We start from the raw sequence: 10629 nt of genomic DNA on the forward strand, positions 1-10629 counted from the left end.
GTTCTGGTGCTTCTCTCTTTACCTCCTCGGTGAGCTGTCATGGGAGCAACAAAGTGGGGTCCCAGCCTTTGGGGGCACATTACCTATAGCCACCATTAGAGCCTGAGTGACCTTCCCACGGGGACACATCCACTGTAGGTCATAGAGTTGTCAGGAGCAGATGGAAACCAGTCTTTGCTGAGGAGGAAGCCCCTAGGAATGGCTGTTCTGTTTCCTGGGGTGACATCAAGCCTCCCATCTCCGTGTTACTGATAGGAAAATCCCATGCCCTCCTTTGGCTAAATGCAGTTGCACCCTCATGTCCTCTGCGTTCAGTTGAAGACAGTGCCTGCCTTTGGTGAAATGCCTAGTTAAATGCAGGACCTAATTCAGTACGTGGTTAAAAAGTAGGACATGTTCTAGTTCAACATAGTATTTACCCTGAGTTGAAACAGCTTCTACCCTTATGCAAACAGGACCTTACCCTTACACACGATGCCTCCTGTTGGTTAAATATGGAGGCCTCCTTTCCCCTTAGACCTTACCTACTCTTGTTGAAAAGTAGTCTCTACCTTTAAATCCAGAATGGACCCTCGGTCAGATACACCATGGCCTTCAGTATAGGCCCTGCCCTCATCTGCTCGGTTTCAATCTGTTACGTCTTAGCTTGCTGTTTCTCAAAGTTTGTCTCCAAATCGGTCTGGCCATCCCACCCATCCCCAGTTAGTCGTGACCCTCCAGTCCTGCTGCTCCACTCTCTTCACGGATGCCGCTGGTTTCAGTCACCAGCTGAGTCTGTCCGCCAGCTGCCCCATACCCCGTTGGTCTCCCTGCCTTCTCCTGCCCTTGGGCATACCCACACAGTCCTGGTGTCCTGGTCGTTGGAATCCTGGGCATGGGGAAGAAAACACGGGCCAGGAGTAGCCCAAGAGGGAGGGGCTGAGGTTTGGGCAGGAGACCCACAGCAGGCTCCAGCCCTGCCACTTGCTGACCGAGACCTTAGGCAAGAACCTCAATCATTCTCACTGGCCGTTTCCGAGCTGTGACATTCACTGTCCTCTTAGGGAAATGCTTCTGAACCCTTTGCCCCACTGCCCTGACCTATGCCAACACCTTCCAAAGTGCCCTCTCTAGCTAGACAATGGTGTTCCTCCCCACCTTGTCAAAGGTTACCTGTCCCGTGTCCTGCCTGTTCCTTCTCCATCCCAGGGGACTGCTGGTTGACGCGGGGGTTCAGAGCAGGGAAGGTGGGGGCAGTGGCCAAAGAGGGCGTGAAACCCAGAGCTCAAAACCACAAACACGGCACACAGGCTCAGTCCAGGAGAGCTAGAGCTTGAGTTTCTTTCCCTCCCCCAGCACCACCCTGCCTGGGGACAGAACCCGTATCCTCCCAGTCCATCGCTGCCACCTCCAGCTGGCCTAGGCTCAGGGCTGGGATCACGGATTGGATCTGTCTGGGAACTCGTGTTCGGAGTCGTCGAGGAAGGCCTGAAGCAGCAGTCTCTGGGCATCCTTGACCGCCTCATCCAGAGACGTGCGGAGCATCTGGTAGATGGTGGCAAAGGAGATGCCACAGTTGGCCAGGGTGCCAAGGATGGGCACGTTGAGGAGCTCCTGGGTGAAAGCAGAGGCATCCCGGGAGGCCTGGCCCAGTCGTTCCACCACCAGTGCCTCGGTGACCTGGGTCTCTGGGCCCCGTGCTGCCTCCAGGATCTTGTGCAGGGCTTGACCCGTCTGCCCCGCCAACGTGACAAGGGAGTCCTTGTCCAGCCCAAAGCTGCAGCGGTAGCCTTGCAGGGAGTTGATGAGCATGTGTAGGTCACATGCCACATCCCGTACACCTGGCACGGGGCTCGGGTTGATGCCAGAGGCCACCGCGGCCACCAGCCAGATGTGCTGCCGCAGCGAGGCTGCCTTCTTCTCCAGGATGGGCTTCGAGACGTTGGGCAGGGCCTGCAGAAACGCATGCTGCTTGTGGCTCTCGAGCTCCTTCACCATCATCTCCTCCAGCAGGTGGAAGTCATACTTACCCAACTCAAACATGGAGAGCAGGAAGACCTTGGGGTCCTGCAGGCCCCCCACTGCAGAATACAAGAGCACCATGCCGTTTTGGCACCAGAGCAGGCCCCGAGGTCCCTACAGCTGCCCAGGAGGCCGAGCACTTCCCAGGAGCGTGTAGTGCCCTGCTGGAGAGTGTGGGCTCCGCCCCGGATCCCAGCCTTGCTCCCTGCCGCCCCACACCCCCCCCCCCCGAATGGCCTCGGGCAAGTTACCAAACCACACAAGGGGGAAACCGGTTGGTGAAGTGAGTGCATGGAAGCAGTGCCTGTGGTAATCCTTTAAACACTAGCTGTGCTCAGCCACAGGTGCCCATGCCCCACAGGCACGTAGCATTTGCACGGCTCTAACTTGGCAAATACGCGAGCCAGCCCACCTCCCGTTTCCTTAATGCAGGTGATTGGTCTCTGTCACCTGTGCCTGAAGAGCGCCAACTCTCAGTAAATGAATGGCAGCTGTGAGCCTCACCCCACCGCGGGGCCCAGCTCGGTCACACAGTGTGACATTGGACGACCTCTCTCCTCTCAGCGGGCCTTGGCTGGCAGAGGCAGGGGAAGGGGCAGGGGACCCCTCCAGAACCCACCCGCCCTGGCCCCTAGCGCATGCCCCTCACCCTCCAGCCGCCGGCAGCAGTCATCCCGGATCTGGCTGAGCACCCTCTCCTCCGAGAAGGTGCTGGGGCGCCGGCTGCGGGAGGCGGCGATGTCCACGTCCACCTTGGAGCGGATGAGGTAGAAGCGTTTGCCGCACTGCCGGAGCTCACGGGCCAGCTGGGCGTGGTGGGCAGCAAAGCTCTCCGAGCTGATGATGATGAAGAAGTCGTAACGGGCTGGCAGCACCCGCTGGAGGTATTTTTCAGCCTGGAAGGTGGGTGCGCCAATGCCCGGCAGGTCCCAGATGACAACGTTGGGGTACTTCGGGTGTGCGTACGGCGTGGGCCCCACCGTCATTTCCACCACGCCCGTGTAGGCCGATTTGGGGTCCTCGTCTCCCAGCCCCCTGATGGCATTGACAAAGGTCGACTTGCCTGAGCCCATGTCCCCCGTGATGCCTACATCCAGCCTGGCATTCTCCAGCGAGTAAAGGGTGGCCTGGAGCTTGGTGGCTACTGATGACATGTCCCCTGCCTCGAATACTCCCTTCAGAGTGCTGCTGTCCCCCCATAGCTTCAGTATCTTGGACTGGCTGAGGCTCGACGGGAAGACTCTGCTCGCCATGGGCCCCCCGACATCCAGGCGTCCGTCTTCAGGATCGACGACCTTCAACAGGACAGGTGAGGGAGCGTTTGCCCTCGTTTCTCTCACCCCTCAGCACGCCCCAGTCCTTGAGGCATCGCCGGCAGTCGTACTGAGAGAGCAACCATATGCCAGGCCCTGGTGCTAAATGCTTGAGTTCAGTTCACTCTGATTCATCACCGCCAGGTTCTCCTCCTTGGAGTATCTCCGAAAACCCCAACAGCCGGTAAAGGAGATTCCCTGACTATCTGCATTTGGCAGTGAGAGGAGGAATCAGATGCCCAAGGCCCCCAGCTCGTGCATGAAGTGTTGGGAATGGGAAGTGGGTCTTACGATGGTAGAATTCAAATTCTTTTTTTTTTTTTTTTTTAAGATTTTAGTTTTAAGTAATCTCTCTGCCCAACATGGGGCTTGAACTCACAACCCTGAGATCAAGCAAGAGGCCAAACACCGTGATCAGCAATATAGGGCAGTGATGAAGGGCCAGACCTGTCATCATTGCTGACAGCAGCTAATGTTTGCTCACTGTGTACCCAGGACCAGCCACTGTTCTAACCACAAGCATCATTTGATGAAGTCCCTACTATGCAGGGTAGGAAACCAAGGCTCAGGGAGGTAAAAGCCACTCACCAAATGTCTTCCAGCCTGCCCTGGAGCCAGGATATGGACCGGCCCCCTCCGATCCTTTTGCCATACAGCCTCCCCACCCCATCCTTGCGCAGCCGGTCACCCACTGTGGGCCAGGCAGGACCTCTTTGGGCACTGCAGCTCCAACACCAAGAAGAGAGACTCGACAGGACGGGCCTGGAGCATGTGTGAAGATGCCGCCCCCACTGTCACTGGCTTCCCAGTACCCCCATCTGCCCGGGAACCGCAGTGCGCGCCTCCACGCACCCCGCCCAGCCTCTGAGCCTCCGAGTCCTCTTTGGTGTGACGGCCTGGGTAACCAGTGCGGACACTGAACGCAGGACAGCGACTAGTCCCAGCCATGCTAGGGACTTGGGTTACACTGGGTGGCTTCTGTCCCCTTCTGCAGCCTTTATTTCCCCCATCCGTTCCGTTCCTCACCTGTGAAATGGGTCGATGACTCCCCAGGGCCCTCCAGCTCTGTTTTAGGAAGACTCAGGGTCTACTGTCGACGAGGTTCGGAGGCCAGCTTGGGAAGAGCTTGGAGAATCAGGCTGCACTTGGTCTTTCTCTGTGGGTAGCCATGGGTTTTCAACAGGTAAGGGAGAGGTGCGTGGTGGACATTGAAAGCGCCCCCAGTGGCCTTTGCGGGATGAGGCAGAGGCAGAGATGGTGGCAGGAAGGACAGGACAGGGTGACCCATGGGTCTTAACCTTGGGATCTGTGTGGGGAGCAACACTACTCACGCCTGACCTTTCCATCCCAGCCACTCGGGCCCAGGGGTCCTGTGTTTAGGATGATGTCTGAGGGTGCACAGGTATAGGGATGTGGGCTGTGTTTTTGAGAACAGATTTGGAGTGGACCATCCCGACCTCATATCTGGGAGTCTGGGATTTCTACTATTATAATTTCCATCATCCCCACATCCTCTTGAGTGCAGAAAGGTCCAGGTGAACCCAAACAGAGTCCTGACAGAGCCTTCCAGGAAAGGAAGAATCCTGTTGCAAAACCCAGAGCTCTGCAGCAGAGGGGACTGGCACCCTCTTTAATCCCCCAGGGGAAAGTGGCCCCTCCTTGTCTGGACCTGTTTCCTAGGTTCAAGGTCATTTGAGGCCCCCAAGGAAGGCAAGAACCCTCCCCAGATCTAGGAATATCCATAGGCAGTATTCGTGAGTACCTAGGGATGAGGCCATCTCCCCTGCCCTCCAGTCCCTGCTCCGCCACCGGTCTTGCACACAGCTGCCTTGTAAATTCCTGGAAACTCATCTTTCTCTGCACCTAAATCCAGCCCTTCCCCGACCGCTTGTCCAAGACCACAGAAGCCCTAGGGGCAGCCCGTCCTGTCCAGAGCCCCTAATCGGGTAGTTTTAAATTTTCTAAATATGTGACCCTTGACTTGGCATGTGAGGTCGGGCTTGAGCGTGTAGAAGGGGTCAGGTTCACTTTTGCATTCCCACCGAAGAGCCAAGGGCAGAGTGAGCGCACGCCCCGGGTTTGGTTTTGCAGACACGGATCCCCTTGCCTCATGTTGCCCACACACAGGGACGCCTGCAGCCATGTGCCTCTCAAGAGTCTCCCCATCCACCCCCCGCTGTCACCCTGGCTTGGGCCCCTTGGCCTTCAGCACAACCCCAGCCTTCGTGCACCCACACAGCCAGGCAGACACGACAGGTCCAACTCCAGTCAGCGGGCTGCCCACCACCTCAGACCCACAGCATTGGAATCCTGGACGCTCACCCAGGCCCCTCACATTCACACACACACCAGAAAGCTTATCACCACACAGGTTCCCACACACACACCTGCACGCTCTCCAACGCGACCCATTCTAGGTGGCAGGATTCACCCTCAGCCCCTTCTCTCCTCCGATGGGCAGAGAAAGGACCACCAGCTTCCCTCTGCCCCAGGCTCCCCACGGAGGCCAGCACAAAGCCGTCGGGCCTCCCACCTCCCCGGCCCCCCACACCCACCATCACTCACTGGCAGCAGGACTGACCCAGGATGTCCTGCATGTCCCCCACCCTGTTTGACCGGTTGCCAGGCACCATTGTGCCCATCCTGGGCACCGATTGGCTGCCCCTCCCCCTCCAGAGGAGGCCTGTGGGATGCGGGGCTTCCCGGAAAGGGACCGAAGATGGCAGCAAAAATAAGTACCACTGCCAGCCCCAGTCTCCACTAAGTTGATGCCTGTCTTGGATCCAGGCCTGGCTGTCCCATTGCCCCACAAATCTCCCTTGGCTACCAGGGGACCAGGGAGAGAGACCCCACCAAGGCGCCCTTGGCCTGCCATCCACACCCTGAAGCTCTCCCCGCCCCGAGCAAGTCCCATCCGGGTTCAGTGTGTCCCACAGGCCTCCCGGGGCTCCTCTGCGCCGCCTCCCGCCCCCCCCCCCCCCCCCAGTGACAAGCTCAGGCCCTCGGCGTACACATTTCCAGCACACAGGCTTTGTTAAGCTGGTTTTGTTAAGGCTTGGTCTGTGGGTGAGGCAGGGGGTGGGTCTGCACGTTCACTTCTCTTCCGACAAGTCCCGCTTCTTCCAGCTGTCCAGAATATACTTGAGGAGGAGGCCAAGCTTCCGGCGGGTCGAGAGCGGGGCTTCCTCACAGCCCCCCTCCCCGGAACCCCGCTTCTCCACGCCATTGTCGCCGGCAGCCTCCAGGCTGACCTCAGACGGCGGCTCGTCCTCCTCCAGGGCCTTGATGCGGACCCGCTGGGCGTCCTCAGCCATCTCGTTGAGGCAGCCCTGAAGCATGGTGTAGACGGTGCCGAAGCTGATGCCACCGGCCACCAGGGTGCCGAACACGGGGATGCCCCTCTCGAAGGCGCGGGCCACCCGCATGGCACCGTCGGACGACTGCGAGTAGAGCCGCAGGACTGTTTCTGGCGACACCTCATTGGCCAGCGGGGAGCGGATGACGGAGCGCAGGTCCCCCGCCTGCTTGCCCACCTGCTCGGCCAGCTTGGCCAGCGAGTCTTCGTCCAGGCCGAAGCTGCGGTGGTAGCCGCGCAGCGAGCGGATGAGCAGGGCGTCGTCGTAGGCGGCCGCCAGCCCGGGCACGGGCAGGGCCTGGATGACGCCCGACACCAGGGCCGTCTTGAGCACTTGCTCCTGGAGCATGTCCTTCTTCTTCTGCAGGGCCTCCAGCGAGATGTCGGGCAGAGAGAGCAGGCCGGCGTGGCGCCGGTGGGCTGGCAGGTCGTGCTCCCAGGTGGACATGAGCAGCGGGAAGTCGTAGCGGGCCGGCGACAGGTTGGACACGAGGAAGATGCGGGGGTCGCTCACGCCGGCCGCCCGCAGCCGCTCTGCGCAGTGGTCCCGGATCTCCTGCAGGGTGGCTGCCTCGCTGAAGCCCGACGGCCGCTGGGTGCGTGTGGCCGCCAGGTCCTCGTCCACCTTGGTGCGCACGAAGTAGAACTTCTTGCCCTGGCGCAGGATCTCCGAGGCCAGGCGGGTCTCCACGGCCCCGCAGCGGCGGGGGGACACCAGCAGGAAGAAGTCGTAGCGGCCGAAGTCCACCTGCTTCAGGTACTTGTCAGCCGGGCAGCCCGGAGAGCCGGCCCCCGGCAGGTCCCACAGGGTCACGTCGGGAAACTGGGGGTGTGGGTAGGGCGAGGGCTGCATTGTGGTCTCCACGACGCCTGTGAGGGCCGCACCGGGGTCCTCGGCGCCCAGGCCGCGGAGGGCGTTGATGAGGGAGGACTTGCCAGCGCCGGACTCGCCTGTGACTCCCACCTCCAGGCGGATGCTCTCCGAGGAGGCCAGCAGCTCCCGGAGGCGAGAGGCCGCCTGCGGGAGGTCGCCCGACTCGAAGGCCGTGCGCAGGGCCTCCAGCTCTTCCTTGGCCATGAGGATGGTGGTCTCCTCCTCCCCGGGCACTGCTGGCAACTTCGAAGTAGCCATGGTGACCAGCGGTTCGGAGGGCACGGGAGCTGGGGGAGAGTCACAGGACGCGTGGTCCTCAGCGTCTGCGGGGGTAGAAGGGAGCCGTTCACTTCTCCTAGGCCTTGGTGCCGGGTAGGGAGAGAGAGACACCAAGGACATAAGGGCAGTCCCTCTGGCCCACCCCTTCTCAAAAAACCCGGGTACAGATCTGGCACGAGGTGGGGGGCTTTGAGGTCTCACAGACCTAGGCTCACATCCCATCCCTGCTTCTGACTTGCTGTGTGACCTGGGGCAGAGCGAGGCACCTCTCTGAGCCTGTTCCTCTGCGTAAAAGGCATAGCGAGTGCCTCCTGCGGTGCGCAGGAGTCTTCAGGGAAAGGGCCTGATGGCTGCTTGTGACCCAGGCGGTCACACAGAGCCCCAGGCTTGGAAGGCTCAGCTCTCAGCTTAACGCTCTGCTGATGCTGACTGAAATTCTTACAGATACTTGAGCCAGGGGCCTGTGTTTTCATTGGGCACCAGGCTGCACGAATGTGGTAGCCTGGCCTCCGAAGGAAAGGGTGGAAGCTCAGCCCCTGGGCCGAGGCTGAGCACACTCGGCTCCTGCCCCTACTGCCATGGGGGGGCAGCGGGAAGGGGTGCTGAGGGGGACCCCGACCCTGGAGCCAGACCCAGGCTCAAATCCTGGCTCCCTTACGTACGGGCTGAGTGACTTGAAACACTCCGTCTCCTTCCCCTCATTTGTAAGATGAAGCCAGTCACTGTGGTTAATAGCAAACCCCTACTCAGGTCTTCGAGAATTAAGTGAGTTGATACATAGAAAGTGTTTTGAAACTGCGTGGCTCACAGCAGGCAGTAAGCGTTCTCAGCCTGGTTAGCATTCCTAGCTGGGTGACTTCAAGCTGTGAGACTTCGAGTGCCCCGAGGAAGACACGCGGAAGACACCCTTGCTATCTCACGGGGCTAAGGCGGCCTGTGAGGGTCGTGAGCTCACCCGTCTGGCCCTAGGCAACGTCCTGGGGTTCAGCTGGTGGACGGAGCCTGGCATGAGGAGATGCCCAGACACTGGGAGTCCCTCTCCTTAAACACCCAGCCCTGCCCCGGTGGCCAAGGTAAGCTCACACTAGAGATCACTGTCCCCATCAGACAGAGGGACCGAGGCGCTCAGACCACCCAAGTGAGGTCCCTGCACGGAGGTCCAGCCAGGATTCAAGCTTATTTCCCTGGGCTCCCTCATCCCTCCGGAGCTCTCCGTTCGGCTACGCGTCTTTGCCTCCCTCTTTGCCTCCTGGCTGTCCCTGTGTACGCCCCACAGAAATTTTCCTTATTACATTATTCCCGCCAGCTCTGCACCCCCATCCCGGATAGGGACATTTCTCCCGTGCTATGCCCACTCTCCCTGCACCCTGTCCCCCTGAGCCATGGAACGATATGGCCCAAGGAGAGGAAAGCAGGTGCGGGGGCAAGTCCCAGCAGCCAGGGCCAGGCAGCCAGGGAGCTCGGGTTGGTCCTGGCAGCCCCCGCCTCCCTTCATCCACAGGGCCCAGCCAGACTCACCCGCCCTGCAGGCTCTCCCTCTCCCCTCACACTTTCCCCGCTGGTGGGGTCTCCTCTCCTGTTAGCCCAAGGTCAGACCCGTTGCTAGGACCCATTATAAGAGCAAGCAGCAGCTTATTGGTCAGCCAACCCTAGCGCAATAATGTGACAGTGATGTCAGGGGGCGGGGTCCCACTCTGGGGCAGGGACCCCCTCCCCCAGCTGCTCCTGCGGCCCCCCTCTTGGTCACATTGGGCCCTCAGTCCCCCCTCAACAAGGGGAGGACCACCCATCTGTGCTCTCCGTCACCCATAGGACCCAGTCCCAGCTCTGCCACCTCATATCCAAGGGCCTGACCCTGCTCACCACCCACCCTCTATTTCTTCTCCTTTCAGGGGACTATTGCCCAAAAAGCCATTCACGCTCTCTTCTCCACACCATCTACTCACCTACTGTCCCACGGTGTGCGTACTCTGAGGCTGCTGGCTTAGCTTCGCCAGTGCTGGCTGCGGGGACAGGCCAGGTCTGCAACACCCACAAGGTCACTGCCAGCACGGCTCTGCTGGGTCCTGGCCAGGACTAACGCAGTGCCACAGCTCTGTGCACTATCCAGTGTCCAGGCCTCTCCTTGCCCCGCACGTTAACGTCCTCCGTCCTCTCCTGCCCAGCCCAGCCCGTCCAAATCCCAGCTCTCTGCCCAATCGAGTGTGACATCCTGGTCCCCTCGGTCCCTCTGCCTCCTCTGCTTCCTCTCGATCACTGAAGGTGGCAGCACTGTGACAAATGGTGAGGTGGAAGTAGGGAGCAACATGAATGAGAAGCGAGGCTGAGGCAACGGCCCCGGGACAAGGCAGAGTTGGGGTTGGGGAAAGAGACGCCCCTAGAAAAAGTAGAGGGAGAGGCCAGCAGGAAGACAGAATGGACCAGTCTCCACCTCAGAGAGAGCCGGGGGAGGACCTGTCAGAGGAACCGGTTACGGAGGGGACGAGAAGGTATAGAGCCACGGGATGGGACGGAAGCGCAGGGAAGGAGCTGGAGGTCAAGAGATTAAAAAATATTTGCGGACGTTCCCAGACACCAAGCACGCAGACCTGGATTCTTCCCTAAATTTACAGACACGCGCACCAGCCCAAGAGGGAGAGCAGAGACCCAGACCCCCCAATATAGTTGTTACAGGACAGCGGCAGTCAGGCGACGTGCAGCCATACACGTTCAGGCACACACAGCCCTGCGGCCACGAGAGACTCCAATACACGTGGACGACACACACGGGCCGTGGCCCTGGGAGCCCACCTCCCGCTTCATGGGCC

The 10629-nt window shown here is 60.1% G+C and overlaps 2 protein-coding genes across 7 annotated transcripts; both read right to left on the reverse strand.

The window, feature by feature from the left end:
• Positions 1-7: 7 nt before the first annotated feature.
• On the reverse strand, positions 8-5935 carry LOC131817528 (interferon-inducible GTPase 5-like). 3 transcript variants are annotated; one of them, XM_059150979.1, is made up of 4 exons: positions 5880-5935; positions 4341-4470; positions 2651-3296; positions 8-2060 (listed from the first exon to the last, which is right to left on the reverse strand). In XM_059150979.1, exons 3-4 carry the CDS (start codon positions 3252-3254, stop codon positions 1417-1419), a joined length of 1248 nt encoding a protein of 415 aa, XP_059006962.1. In that variant the 5' UTR covers positions 3255-3296; positions 4341-4470; positions 5880-5935; the 3' UTR covers positions 8-1416. The 3 variants fall into 3 exon arrangements, with proteins under 3 accessions (XP_059006962.1, XP_059006965.1, XP_059006964.1); XM_059150982.1 differs by having other exon boundaries at positions 5870-5923; XM_059150981.1 differs by lacking the exon at positions 5880-5935 and adding an exon at positions 5702-5857.
• A 395-nt stretch (positions 5936-6330) lies between these two features.
• On the reverse strand, positions 6331-10044 carry LOC131817527 (interferon-inducible GTPase 5). 4 transcript variants are annotated; one of them, XM_059150977.1, is made up of 2 exons: positions 9769-10044; positions 6331-7866 (listed from the first exon to the last, which is right to left on the reverse strand). In XM_059150977.1, the coding sequence occupies exon 2, from the start codon at positions 7799-7801 to the stop codon at positions 6407-6409; it is 1395 nt and encodes a 464-aa protein (XP_059006960.1). In that variant the 5' UTR covers positions 7802-7866; positions 9769-10044; the 3' UTR covers positions 6331-6406. The 4 variants fall into 4 exon arrangements, with proteins under 4 accessions (XP_059006960.1, XP_059006961.1, XP_059006959.1 ...); XM_059150978.1 differs by having other exon boundaries at positions 6331-7904; XM_059150976.1 differs by lacking the exon at positions 9769-10044 and adding an exon at positions 9341-9365 and having other exon boundaries at positions 6331-7904.
• Between the last annotated feature and the right edge of the window lie 585 nt (positions 10045-10629).

The sequence above is a fragment of the Mustela lutreola genome, chromosome 16 (assembly GCF_030435805.1).
Source record: "Mustela lutreola isolate mMusLut2 chromosome 16, mMusLut2.pri, whole genome shotgun sequence".
Taxonomy (NCBI): Eukaryota; Metazoa; Chordata; class Mammalia; order Carnivora; family Mustelidae; genus Mustela; species Mustela lutreola.

What these genes read in the sequence shown, in the direction of transcription:
- LOC131817527 (XM_059150977.1), bottom strand. Translation starts at nt 7,801, where the DNA reads ATGGCTACTTCGAAGTTGCCAGCAGTGCCCGGGGAGGAGGAGACCACC.
- LOC131817528 (XM_059150979.1), bottom strand. Translation starts at nt 3,254, where the DNA reads ATGGCGAGCAGAGTCTTCCCGTCGAGCCTCAGCCAGTCCAAGATACTG. An exon ending in CTGCTGCCGGCGGCTGGAGG is followed by an intron (nt 2,061 to 2,650) that starts GTGAGGGGCATG and finishes TGTATTCTGCAG; the next exon opens with TGGGGGGCCTGCAGGACCCC.